The following is a 14,931-nucleotide window of genomic DNA, read 5'->3' as shown; positions in this document are numbered from 1 at the left end:
TCTGATATCTGTCACAAGTGGCGCTGAAATATCGTGACATAACTCTTCTTATAGGGATTTGGGTAACCCTAACAACTTGAAGAATGTTTTAGAGAAAGAATAATCCTCATGACGTTTCATTAGATCATCTACAATCAGCTTTGGCAAGAGAGGAATGAAAAAAGGATATAAACAATGACATTTGCTAGTATTACTCCAATGTTGATCCCCAATTCTACTTTGATTCCAACAAGGACTTACGATTATATCTCTGCAACAAATCCTCAGGATTACGCTCCGTCTTTTATGAGCACACTCGAACGTTCAAACAGGGTTGGAATATAATTGAATCCTATTTAGGAAAGGATTTTCACTACTCAGGAATTAAATAATAATGACAACTGCCAAGGAAAATAAAATTCGATCTTTATATTACAAATTAACGGGCCAGCTAAAAAAACACACCGGATTGACATGTACATATACTCAATGATGAATATTATATGTCCGCCTGGTAGGCTAAAAAAGTTGGGAAGGAAGTAAACAAAAATGTGACAAATCCAACTCCTTATATAGGAAGAACTTAGACAAGAGTTACTCCAATGTATATCCTTAATTCAAATCTGAGTCCCGCGAGGACTCCCATATAAAACTCCTCAATAAATCCTCAGTGTTATTCAGTTTCTTTCATAAGCATAATCGTAGATAGGTATGAATGGTTTCACTATGGCATTAAGTATTAACCCATTATCTTACTTTGTATTTATCAAGGATGAACATCTTGCCAAATGTTCAAATAAGATTAAAACGACCCAGGATCATTGGTGTTTTCTCCTATAACGGTAATCCTCTGAACAAGGGCATGGGAGAGTTGATCCTATGGATCATCACACTCCTGTTTATCTATCGAAACCCAAGTCATCGACACGTTTTTATTAAATAATTTTCGTTGATATTATTAATAATGCAAGGGTTAATAGCTATATCATAAGATTGTTGAATATTATAAATTATTTCTTCTTAATTGCAATATTGTTCTTGCCAAGAATCGGATTCAATATTATGAAGGACACAAAAAATAACTTCAATTGTCATTGCCGAGACCAACAAATTCTAAAAACGCAAGTTAAATTTATATTAACCATAGTTTGATAAGAACATTAATGAAATTGTATACTGTATTAGTTAAAAAATATATCTTATGTTAATTTGATAATTTATAATTTTTCTTAATGCATAAAAAAATGGTTTATATATAATGCGATTATTGCATATATTTATAAACTATTTTCTTAATTGTGTTTACTCAAAGACACTTCTCATTGTAACTACAAATCCAATATTTATTTTTTATTGAAGGAAATATAATTTGTCTAAAATAAAAAGGCATGTAAAAATAATTGGTAAGCAAATTACTCTGAATTATTTAATCGCTGATAATTTATATAAAAATATATTGAGTTCAGAAGATTCTTTTAGATTTTTGACATGGCGTTTTTGTGATAATTGGATCAAAGTTTTGAATAAGTTTAAAGTAGATAAGCACATTAAAAATCAAATTCAGTAGAGGAACTTTGAACTGTATATCAGTCGCATAAATAAATCAAATTATGAAATTTCCAATTTTACTACGTATATAACCAAGATGCTTGTCTCCTACAATATTCCATTCCATTTTGAGAATTGTCCAATATGAACTTTACTCTGAAAAATTGATTTACTATCGCTTCTCCATTACTAGGTCAATTGAGTCTCAAAGTTAAGAAGTGTTATCCAAGATCCATTAAGTATTTGAGAATAAGGATATATATTTATTGAATTAGAAGAAACTACAGACTCGATGGTAATCCATGACTGCAGTGGTGGTTGTTCCTTAATATGGTTGTTTTTGTTTCGTCCTTATCTCATTAATTTGGAAGGTGTTCAATGATGACATGTGTTACTACAATAAGTATAAGCAATGTTCTTGCCTCCTATTTCAGAGACAAAATAGTCAAGGGTATAACATTACAGCAACAAAAAACATTGAACAACATTTTACAACGACACAGCACAATATACTACATATATGACGTAGTATCGATCAACTCTCTGTTGATGTCACACCGTGGGAATCCTGTTCAATTTTTTTTTCAGTAGTAACAAAGAAGAGCCATCTCAAATCTCTTTGGTATAGAAAATTCTCTGGTCCGTTGGTAAGATTTATACGAACTCAGCGAGAGCAGTCCTCCCTAAAAGCTTCTAAAATGGAGATTGCCCTCCTTGTGAGTCGAGGCCCATGGATAAACTAGTAAAACTTTTATTATAACTGCTTCTCATTTAAAGTGGTTTTTATGACTGGGAGAAGACATTACAAGCCATTTATCCAATAAGATTGGCTCCAATATGCTTCTTGTAGCAATCTGGAGGCCAAAGCTACAATATGGGGGACTCTTGTGCAATCATGAAATAGATAACTCGAGGTTTCGATTGCTGGACTGCAAAGGAGCACATCCTTCTCAGATTTATTAGTGAAAATAGATAAGGTTTCCCTGCGATAGTAGATCCATTTTTCTCTTGAAGACGTGAATGGATTGTTAAAGAGTAACCTGGAGTTTAAATTCGTTTTCAAATGCACGCCTCATAAGTCTAAATTACTTCTCAGTCTGAACAACCACGATAAATTTAAAGATTTCCATATCTATTCAATGCTTTTTGGGGCCTAAGCCCCACATTGCCGTCGGATCATATAGACGAGATTTTGCCACATACGGCCGTCTAGAGTCCCAAAAAAGTTGTGCTGTTGTCATTGCAGTTCCGCACTGAATTTATCCGAAAACGGAGTGTACCAAAGGAGATGGATGACCTTTGGAAGTACAATCATGTTCCACATTTTAATCTTATCAATGATATTTATTTAGGGTTTGTCATACCAACTTGTCACCTTTCGGACAATTTTAAACATTCTCCCACAGTTTAGCTCCATAGTGCCGACCCCACTTTCAGTGACCGATATATTTAGGAGTATTGAATTGCGGGATAATTTAAAGGAAGGGAAGAGGGGCTTCAATGTATAATTGACTGAAGAAATTATCTCTGTTTTGCTTTTATTAACAATAAAACCCGAGCGTTCTGCAAATTTATCTAATGCCAGAAATCAGGCAGGTCATCTCCGTCCTCTGAGTAGTAAATTGTTTGATCATCTGTGTATAACATTACCAACTGGGGCGGACCGATACTGGAGTAAGCCTTTAAGTGTGCTTCCAATCTGTTGGCAGTAATCCGAAAAAGAGATTGTTAAATAGGATCTCGTTGTTTGCAACCCCGCGAGAAAGAATATATCTTCTCTGTCGTCTCCAGTTTTGTTGATTAAAGTATCAGAATCGTTGCTATCATGTTAATGCCCCCAAGTGAGAAGCCGTATACCCTGAGCGGCCAAAGAACAAAGTTGTTTCATACGGAGTCAAATGCCTTTTGGAAGTGGATGAACATTGCCGCATATTTTCGATTTCCCTGTTGTCATGGTCTATGGCGTCCTGAATACTATAACTGTATCCTTATTTCTAGTGACTTTGAGATCCCTGAGATTAATAAAACTCGAATTTAACCCTTCGGACACTATCTTAGAGAAGAAGATATTACAGATTCTTGTCAACTCCCCCAAGATATTGAAATCCAAAGAGACGATATTAGCACTTTTGTCTGAACTAGAACTGTTGAATCTGTTCATTATTGACGTCACCAATACTCTAATGTTCCTCTAAGGTGGCAGCTTATTCGATAGCGCTTCTTTCCTTAGCACCCTCAATTCTCTCGGGTAGACCTAGCTCAGCTCGGAAATATTTTTCGAAAACCATATAGGATGTTCTTTTTTGTGATGAACATGTTGACTTAGTATGAACTAATTTTAGTCATCGAAAACATTATATCTGTTGCATTTCAGATATTAATTCGACCTTTTTTCCTTTCACAGGAATTATCGACGGGAATCTTCTGTTTGGTTTAATAGAAAATTTTAATCTTCCAGGACTTATTTGGTTTATTGTTTTCAAGAACTCCAACTCTTCCTCATTTTCTGGGGTTAGTGAGTATAATCCCTCGTCAACCTCACTAGTAATCTCACCAAACTCCGTCATAACTTCCCTTAGAGATGCTATGGTTGTTTAAGAACCATTTTTAACTATTACATCCCCCAGACTTTGAGTTGTTCTAAGATTATCCAATCATCTTATATTGAGGAAAATCCCATCATTGATTTTTAGCTGTCCTTCTATATTCTCGAATCTATCTATAACGTTGATGGTTTTTTTTTCAAAAGAGAGTTTCACAAATCTCGCTCCACTCTTGCAGTGTTTAAATTGCCTGATCTCTTCCTGTTTAAGTGATGGTAATTCGAAAACTTTCCCAAAAGTAAAACTTTGGGTGAAAACCTTGTAACGTTTTATTTTCATTATCTTTCCAGTCAATGTATACTTTATTCCAGATTGGGTCAATCTGAATTTGTTGCGTCTTCCGAGAGCCAGACTTGATCATTTTTGCATAAGTAATCTTGGTTTCACTTTGATTTAGATTTGATTCGTGTATATTTCACCTTGTACATATTGCTCGTGGGGCGGTTTACCTGGTCAAAGCGTACTCATTTTCCTCTTGAAAAGTGACTCACCCTTATTTAGAGTAATATCCTTTTGTATTTTTTACGTCACTAACTACGTAACTTCTCCATCAATAATTAGGATTGAGAATAACGGGACGGAACAATACTGAATCTACGGTCTTAACAAAGCACTTGGACCAATTTAATATCAAAAGTATGATCCCTTGAAGGATGCCTATATTCAGATACTCCACTTACACTTTAAATTCACTTATAAACTATTAATTTTTTTTTTTTTTTACAGAGAGAAATAACTAACACTTTCAATGTGACAATAAATTAAAAAAAAAAAACTACTTTTCTATATATCCATAGTTTGAGTATTGTTCTTGTATGGACTTGGATATTTGGGATAGAACTGCGTTGCTATTAGGACCACAATACCCCATGCAGACGTACACAGAAATAAGCCTAAAAATCCAGTACTTTCAATTAGAGGCTTACTGAGCATGCCCACTATGAGGTTGTTAAGGATATCTCCTGTAAAAAGGAAGGAATAGGCCATTCCACCATACCTGAAAAAAATAAATTGTAATCAATCCCCAATGCCCTGATAAAATTAATCTTACTTTTGACCGAAAGTTTGTGTGCATACAGCTGGTTGCATTGCATATGTTCCTGGGAATGTAAAAATATTATCCATATCAAGATAGCAAACGTAATTTTGGCAGCTAATGGGGTTTCTAGAGCGCCACAGAGTTCAGGATCTATGCCGTTCTCCGTCATTGTGGAGTTCAATAAATATATTTCATTCTTTGACATTTCCTGGCATGGCCGACTACTGGTTTGTTCACCTAACAGACTTGTGAAGTAAAGAGTTGATGTAAAAACTGTTAGTACAATGGCTTGAATTGACGTGGCAACTTTGTAGGATAATTTATCCATTAAATATCCATAGAAAAGTCTCCCACTACAATTAAAAATAGAGCATACGGTTCCGACCATGGATAAAAAATGGTCATCATATATAAATGTGAGTCCAAAGGTTTTGTAAAATCCTCCAATCACCTGAGTAGCAAATGAATTAATAAAAGGATAAGAACGCCAAATAAGATTATTTAAGTTTCAAACCAGAGAAAAGAAGGGAAGTGCAAGGCGTGAGATCCATAGTAGATAAAATTCTTTACTCTTTAAAATATCTTTCCATGATTCATAAATGGTTTTACTGTCTATATTTTCATCCATATCGTTGTACCATTCCTCACAAGGTTGCACAATAAGTAAGGCCCCCAATAAACTCATGAAAAAATAAATACCTCCAAGAAGTAAAATCAATTGAGGCAATCTATTCAGCAGAATGGGATTGGTAAAATAACCATAATCTTGGCCAGAGGATTCAATCTAAAAAGCAGCATTTAGGTAAAGGTTAGCAAGATCGCCTGTTCCTATTAGACGTGGGCTGATATATCGGATCAAATCGGAAAAGTGATCTATTGGGAAAAGTATGTAATATCTGCATCGTATCGGTATAGGAGAAAATTCTCATAAATTTCGATATTTGCTCCGATATTTTAGTTCAGGGATTCTACAAACTTTTTTTAGTGATGTACAACTTGTAAAATATTAATTTAACCCAAGTAACCCCTTTCAAGCAAAAGCATTTAGATTCAATGACGTCCACAGGATTATATTTGAAGGGGCCTTGGTTTTTACAATTTTTTTGTAAGAAATCCAAAAATTGAATTTTTTTTGTATAAAATTTCAAAAATTAAATTTTTTGATAAAAAATTTCAAATATTCTTAGCTATTCACAAAAAATTTATTTTTTGGAAAAAAATTCAAAATCCACGGCTGTTCTCAAAAATGATTTTTTGGGAAAAAATTTCAAATATGAAATTTTAAAAATCCATAGCTATTCACAAAAAAAATTAAATTAAATTTCAAGTATTAAACTTTTTGGAAAAAAAAAAAAACAAATAATATTAAATTTTCTATTAAAAAACAAAATTCATTAATTTGGTGGGCTACAGCCCCTCCGGCTCACCTCCTGCAGACACCCCTGAACTATCTACCACTTGTAAAATATTCTTTCAAAATCTCAAGTACCCCCTGGAGTTTCTCCAAGTAACCCAAGGAGTACGCTTACCCCCATTTGAGAAATACTGTAATATATTATACAATCACAAAAAAGACGGAATTAAAAATAAATTGTTATTGAGTTTTTTTAGTTAGAATGATGAATAGTGGACATTAACTAAGTTTACTGTTTTAATGTCATATTTTATTAAAAGTGTAGCTATACAATTGTAATTATTCACAGATAGATGAATTAATGAATGTAACTGTTATGAACAGGGCTCGACAGATACGCTAGTCCACTAGAAAAAAAACCCAGTTGGGATAGTTCATGGTCGGCTGTATCTAGCCCGTTTGGCTCAAAATGCCGTAACCAAAATACCATATATATGTACATGCAATTTTGGATTTAAATCATGAGTATTACCTTTTGTTAACGTCTCATAAATTGAATAAAAATAGCTGGTTAAAATAAGGATCGACACAAGACTAATCCGTAGGATATGAATTTGTTGTCAAACGAGACAAACCAATAATAACAAATCATTCATGGATACGGGTAGATTTAATCCTTTGTAAAAGATCAAATCTGAATATTGGATCAAAAAATATGTTTTTAATTATATCGAATCGGAAAATATTTTTACATCAGCCCAAGTCTAGTTCCTATTTAAGTTATTGACTTTTTTTTTCCATACCAAAAAGTTCTCCGGATTAATGTAATTGGTTTGTATCTGATTGAAGATAAAGGATCCTCCTCCATATCCACTCACAATTACTCCGGAAATAAGTCCCTTATTTTTAGGGAACCATTTGATGGCCGTTGTGATTGCGGGAATAAGTGCAAGGTTCTGTCCTATGGAGGAAATAAATCCATAGGTGGCAGCAACCATCCACAGTTCTTTTGGATAGTAATATAAGTAAGTGTACAACCCAGACTACGAATATAGAATCGGGACATGATTATTGATCATGGTAAAAGTTGAAAAAATATATATTTTATAATACCTGAACACTATGGAGCCGATGAGAATTGATACATTTTCACCAATTTTAAGAGTTATATACCCTATAACGGGCATTGTGCTACCTTGGGTCATGCCATAGGTAGACTGGACTACAATAAAGTCTGAGTAAGTTATATTAGGTGATCCATTTTGCCTCATGTAGGACGTCATATACGTCATGATGTTCCCAAAGCTGTAATATGATCCTAATACAAGCATTACTAAAATTCCTCCGAACAGAGAAATGAGCCCAAAAATGGGTATTCCATAAATTGTTTTTTTCTTCCATTCTTTATTTAATTCAATACAACTAAAAGGACATTTCATTTTGAAGCAATAACCTGCAATTATAAATGTAGTAAACAGATGTATGCACCATTAAACACAAAGACACACGAACAAAAATCATAAACAAAAGAAGGCAATGAATAACACTGATTTATAATCGTAGACTTACATTCAGTGTTCGTAAAGTAGTTTCTAAGTGTTTATAAATTATAGCTATTAAGTTCTATTAATTTATGAAACTAGAAAGTTAATTCATTAGTTAAGTTTACTTCACAAATTTCAAATGTGCTCTGTAGTCTATATAATCACTATTCCCAAACATCTCCAAAATATGAATTATTATGTTGTCTAGAGCATAGCCACTAGCCATGATAGTTCAACACTTAGTCTTGTGAATAGTCAATGTCATCAGTGTAAAGTGCAACGTTGCAGTGACATGTTGTGTGCATTTTCCTTCCTCGGTTACGAGTACATAAATCATGTTCAAAAAATTATGAATGTATTTGCAAAAGATAACTTTTGACCAATTTCATTTGTTGTTCATTTTCTTAAATATCTTATATATTCCAAATATTTTTGTATAACTGGCAAAATTATTTACTACTTATAACCAATGTTGCAGACGGTTCAGAGGTTCTTTAGGTCTCAGTTCTTTCATTTCAACGGGGTTGGTCTCGGTTCCGGTCTTTGGCCTCGGTTCCTTTTTATACAGGCTAAATTTGGTAGCAAACAAGGTTCGTCGCTAGAAAATTCGGGCATAGGAAATGATATTAGATACAAACAGGACCTTATACGCAGAGTTGGTTGTGCCCCAAGTTCCAGCAGGCCCCCAATAACAAGGTTTGCTTTTAGAGGCTAGGAGAGGGGGAGAGTATGTAGGAAGATGAAGAATTGATGGTTGCTTTCAGTATACACATATATAGTACACATGTTTCGTATATAGAGGACCTCAGCTAAAAATGTAATAGTGTAAGGGGAGTTTGCATAGTAAAGTTTGAGAAGCCCTGGCTTAAGAAGTATTATAGTTATCATATTATAGGGCTCTACAAGCTTAGTAGTGAACCTGGATTCAAAATCTACACCACCCCTTACCTCTTTTATTTACACCATCTGGTGCCTAAAACCACTTTTCCCGATCCATAAGAAGCCCTTAGCTTTTTGGAACTCAGATACAACTCTACCCCCCTGGCAACGTAAAAAAAATCATTAGAAAACGCTGTAATTGCACACCCAAACTCAGAAAAGGGACTATTGATTAAAGCGTATCCATTTTTTTATAATATATATTGTATTTTCTATATACATATTCTGTATAGAAACAAAAGCACGAGAACCGAGAACGATCAACAAGATATGGCGGTCTCCGTTCCAGACTCTGTTCGGCTTTGTTGGTTCCGATTCTTTTAGTTCAAGAACTGGAACTGCTTGAACCGCTAAACCGATAAGGGCACAACCGTGCATATAAGTAATAACTATCTATCACTATAAATTAAACCTGTATTTATAGTCTCTAGACTCAAATCCCTCATGAGTAGAGGCTTTAAAATATATTCTTAAATTGTTTGTTGGAGTCGGAGTTGCTAACATTCAAAATTAAAGGAGTCAGGCATTTTATAAGCCCACTCTGCAACCCTGGTTAACTGATACTTAATTTGACCCCAAATGGCGTTTCAAATTATATTAATACATTTCTCATTCTTTCATTGTGACGATGGATTTTTGGTATTTTAAATTATATTTAAGGGCCTTTCAAATGATTCATCAGGAAATTTGTTGATAGACATTAAATTTAATTCATTACACGAGTCAACGAAATTTTACTTTTTGAAAAATCTTTAAATCCCAGAATCATCCCTGTTAATAATTGATATGCTCATTACGAATATGTAATTATCGGGTGGTCCATTGAAATCTGCGCACATACTAATTCAATAATTAATGAAGGTTGAGCTATTGAAATTAATTAATATTCCTATTTATTAAAGCATAAAGAATTAGTTACAAAACAAAAAAAAAAAAGTGAAACTTGAGCTCTTTCGTGCACTTCAAGCACAAAAGTCCGAAAAGAAGTGAAACTTGGACGTGATCGACTTCATGAAATTCTATTCCGGCCCAAGCCTTTGCATTAGTACCTATCTTTGCTGTTGATTGATTTAAATCTTGAAGTTTCTTCTCTTTATAACAGTAATTCATTTTCTCCCTCCAAAATCATATAGGAGACTGTTGATATTAAAAAGGGTCTTAATTCAGGTGTACCATATTTCTTCCTCTCGCCTTCTCCTCCAGCTCTTTTTTTAAATTACAAAATACTGAACTCTACTCATTATGTAAGCACTACGACTTTTTCTTATATCTGGGCCTCATACCTCAGTCGAAGAATCGACTCCAAGTCCCCCCTGACAATTTGAAGATTTTTTTTTCTAGGAGGTCAACTAAAATCAGCTGCAAGAGGGGACGGGGAGAAGGAAAGAAATAAGGAATTGTCAAGAATTACTCTGGTGTCGATCCCCAATTTTACACTGAGTTCAACAAGGAATTACTATTATAACTCTGCAACAAATCCTTGAGCTACTCTCTGTCTTTTATTAGCACAAAAGGATGTTCAATCAGGTTTTGATTATATTTGAATCTATTTAGGAAAGCAAGTTCCCTACACAGGAATTAAATTATAATGACAACTACCAAGGAAAAGAAAATGTAGATTACCAATTCCAAAAAATGGGCCAGCTAAAAAATTCACAGGATTTACATCACTACCTATACATAAAGAGGGGATGTGTGTAAAGAAAAAAGTAATTATAGTATTTAGAAAAGGAAAAACGGTTGTTGCTTATACTCTTTTCTCTTATATGTTCATTATTTAATTGGTCATCTTGGTGTTTACCCCACCTCTCTCTCTGAAGTAAGCATTCTCGCCTATATTTGGTGTAAACCGATGCATAATTAAATAAATATATATGAATCTAAATGCTATTGTAAATAACAAGGGTCCTCCTCTTTATAGTAGTAATTCGTTGTCTCTCTACAAAATCATAAAATTAGTAGCTGATATTTACATTGGGCGTAACTCATATGTAGCATATGTCTCGCTCTCGCCTTCTCCTCGCACTCGTACAAAAAACAAGCCATCTCTACATATACAGTATACCCAAAAAAAGACTGAAAGGAGGGAGACTTATTAGAAAATCCGATCTAGGACCAATCCAATTCCTTTACTAAGACTAGTGTAAGCCAATACAACGAAAATGTATAAAAACAATAAAAATGAAACTTACAATTGCTTGTTGTATATGTCAGAGCATACGAGTTATTTATGTGTATTCAATGATGTTTTCTTAAGGTAAATAACTAAAACTTCAAAGAGAAGATAATCAATGTATAACTTTAACTCTGAATAATAAATGAAGAACTAAGTGTTATAGTTTATCTCAAATATTTTATATATAATATATCGTTTATAGGATTTTTTTTTAAATAGTACAAAAAACATGTCCTGATAAAGTGTCCTAGTCTAAGCGCCTTATTATTTAAGTTGACATTTTTGCAAGTAAAGAAAGCGGAAGGAGAAGGCGGTAGCGAGACATATGGTATTACTGAATTAAGATTCTTGCCTGTTAAAATGACTTAATGGTGGAAATTAAATTAATGCTTTAAAAATGAGAACCTCCTAAATTTTAAATAGTTTTATTGCTGGACAAATGTCATAATTATATTTATATTTAAACTGGCGATAGTGACCGGCATTGTCCAAAGTAATTAGGTGAAAGATACATTTTTTAGAAGATACCTCTCCGTTTTTCATGAGAACACTCACACGTAACTACTCCTTACTTATATCAATTTACATGACGTATTTTGTCCTCAAGATTGAAATAATAAGAATTTAAGAAATAATATGTGCTCACTAACCAAAACAAACAAACCAGTGTTCCCCTAAATGCTAAATAAATCAAAAAACGCCAGCGAGAGTTATTTAATTATCTTTTATTCAAATCTTAACGAATACTGATAATGGATATGAGTAATAATGAAAACCGAGTGTAGAATAGGCATGTTAAGAAAAAAAACATAAAATAAAAACAGCCGAAAATCAACTTGTTAACCCTGACAATTTGAAGAATGTTTTGAAGGAGAGAAGAATAATGCTCATGACGTTTCCTTAGATGAACTATAATCAGCTGTGACAGGAGAGGAAGGAGAAAATGATATAAACGAGGACATTTAATAGAATTACTCCGATTTTAATCCCCAATTCTACTCTGAGTCCAACAAGGACTTACCCAAATAGTTATTCTAGCTAAAATTAATATTAGTTAATATTAAATAGTTATTCATAACTCTTCAACAAATCCTCCAGGTTACGCTCACACACGAATATTCAATCAGCCTTTGAAAATAATTGAATCTATTTAGGAAAGGATGTTCACCACTCAGGAATTAAATAATAATGACAACGGCTCAGGAAAAGAAAATACCTTTTTTATACTACCAATTACAAATTAATGAGCCAGCTAAAAAACACACCGGATTTACATCATTGGGTATGAATTATAATTAGAGGAGAAGTGCATAGTATATGTTTGAAACTTTGCTTATTACTTAAGTCATTAAGTTTTTGGAGTTTGACCTTTATATTGGATTTCTCATCATTGAATGATATCAAATTAAAGATAAACTAATATTTATAATCAAAATACAATTTTGCAGGCAATTAGTATATTTTTGTGTAGAGTAGTGGCTTAACCCCCCTTCCTTAAAATTTTCTTTCTTTATTAGTCTGTTTTTGATATTACCACACATAAAAATCAAAATGGTGGAATAGGTGGTGAGTCTGAAATTTAGTAAATAAACGTATAAAATAACTAAGTATGTTCCTATGATATTTTTTTCGGGTCTTTGAGGACACTAAGTGTCTATTTTCGACCGAAATAAAACCTCATCTCTCTGTCACTTCACCTTCGGTATCTTCCCACATCCCTCTCTCTGTTTCTTTTCTTCCAACTTCATTCTTTGTTTCTATTCTCTTCTATTCACCCCTGCAACGTGGGCACCCTCTTCTAGTATATACATAAAATGAACTTATTTAAATTAGTAATTATATAACGGTGTTGATAATTTTTGGGGCTTAGCCCCTCCCCAAATGATGAAAGCTAGCAACACCCCTGGTGTGGAGCAGTGGTTCCCAAATTTTTTGAGTTCGACCCTTAAACTAGACAATATGCCACACCTATATCACTCATTGAGAGATAGATTTAAAATTTGGAGTGCACTTTTATTCAAATAGATTACTTAAAGGCCATGTATCAGTCCTATTAAGCTCAACTGGGAGGTAAATAATATAAGTAAGTGTTTGGACACATGAAAGTTCGATAAGGGCATCTTTCATGTCAGACGACAGATGATTAGCTAGAAGCAGTGATGGGCAGTTAACTTATCTTTTTAATTAGTTAAGTTAAAGTTAATTTTATTTTACTTTTTCATAACAAGTTGAATTAAAGTTTATTTCGAATTTTTTTACCAAGTTAAGTTTAAGTCCTTTAACTTCAGAGTAATTTCAGATAAATTAATTTAGAATTAATTTCAATATTAAAAAATAACTATTTCATTTAATCCATTGAGAGATTCATCAATGCTTTATAAGAGAAATTATTCTGTCGGCCTCTCTACCTCAAGTTTTCTCCACTTCCAATTGAACGATCTAGAAAAAATAAAACCTCAAGTTACTACTAAAATGGAAGTCAAAGGCAGCTAAAATTTTAGATTTTTGAGTTTCTATCCAATTCTAAACTATATGTAAAATTATGAAATTATTGGAGATATTACAAAAAAGACATTTTCTACGACACTGAGAAAATATCCTTTTACATGAATTTGATGTGGAAGTACCCAGTTGAAAAGTTTACTAAACAAATAGTGTGGGCAACAGTGTTTAACTAAATTATTGGAGAACTAATGGTTACTTTAAGACAGTTTTTAGTATTTCAACTTAGAATAATGAAATAAATTTAACTTTAACTAATTAATTATATCAAGTTAAGTTAAAATTAAGATAATGCAGTTTAAAAAATTAACAAGTTAAGTTAAAAGTTAATTTTCATAAATCAAAAAACAAGTTAACTAGTTAAGTTGAAGTTAGAATAACTTGATTAAATAATTAACTAGTTAATTAAAAGTTAATTGATTTAGCTTATCTAAGTTAAGTTAAGTTGCATTAACTTGCCAACTCTGGCTAAAATGGTTGTATCCAGTTCTATTTTTGTTGAGCAAATTCTTCTGGAAAATAATTATAAAAATGATCAGAAGAAATGCATACCCCCTATTTTTTTTTATTTAATCTCTGCTATTCAAATATTTAAAAAAAAAATCTATAAGACAACGATATCAGGTGCCGACGAGCTTAAAGTCAATACGAGTAATTGATTCTAGGGGAACAGGAAATTGACATTCAAATCAAGATTAAACAAAAGTACTTATCATAAATGTATTTTAGCTCGTTTGACTATAAGTAAATATATTTATGTCTGTTCTGTAAGACTTTGGTCTGTCTAATTTGAAGTATGTCCAAGTAATCCAGTAAAACGTGTTTCAAACTTTTCCCCGGTCACCCTACTCTATATAAAGTGATAATGTTGAGTTTATTTTTCAGAATTGATAATAGTTTTTTATTCATCATCATAATACATGCGTGCGGGTCTAAAACTGAACAATCTGAAAATTTTATAAAATAATTAAATAATTCTGGAATTTTTGAAGTGGTCGACGAATCAATTTATTTAAAATGAGTCTTAGACACATGTCTATTCAATATGGCCGCCCATGTTCTTCACTACCCACTCTAGCCTGGCCCGGAACTTGCTGCATGACTCGGCGATGAAGCTATGGTCGAGGCTGACTCAGGCATTCTTGAAGGGAGACTTCAGCTGGTCCTTGGACTTGTGTTGGACTCCCGACAGCATCCCCTTTAAACGCCCAAACACTACGAAGTCAAGTGGTGAACAATCAGGTGAG

The 14,931-nt window shown here is 33.1% G+C and overlaps 1 protein-coding gene and 1 long non-coding RNA gene across 2 annotated transcripts; one reads left to right on the top strand and one right to left on the bottom strand.

The window, feature by feature from the left end:
• On the top strand, positions 1-1,379 carry LOC139907462 (uncharacterized). The gene is made up of 2 exons (XR_011784128.1): positions 1-688; positions 751-1,379. It is a non-coding gene; the product is annotated as an uncharacterized lncRNA (long non-coding RNA).
• Positions 1,380-4,870: 3,491 nt separating this feature from the next.
• Positions 4,871-11,332, bottom strand: LOC121122894 (apicoplast pyruvate carrier 1-like). Its single transcript, XM_040717971.2, is given in 8 exon segments — positions 4,871-5,127; positions 5,182-5,241; positions 5,244-5,620; positions 5,684-5,953; positions 7,327-7,532; positions 7,535-7,566; positions 7,637-7,976; positions 11,199-11,332. Coding segments are annotated over 7 exon segments (1,485 nt in total). The 5' UTR covers positions 7,963-7,976; positions 11,199-11,332; the 3' UTR covers positions 4,871-4,913.
• Positions 11,333-14,931: the final 3,599 nt, after the last annotated feature.

Source organism: Lepeophtheirus salmonis, unplaced genomic scaffold (genome assembly GCF_016086655.4).
Source record: "Lepeophtheirus salmonis unplaced genomic scaffold, UVic_Lsal_1.4 unplaced_contig_13562_pilon, whole genome shotgun sequence".
In the NCBI taxonomy this organism is placed as follows: Eukaryota; Metazoa; Arthropoda; class Copepoda; order Siphonostomatoida; family Caligidae; genus Lepeophtheirus; species Lepeophtheirus salmonis.
Note: the sequence above shows the minus strand (reverse complement) of the source record. Positions and strands in the feature narration are given on the sequence as shown.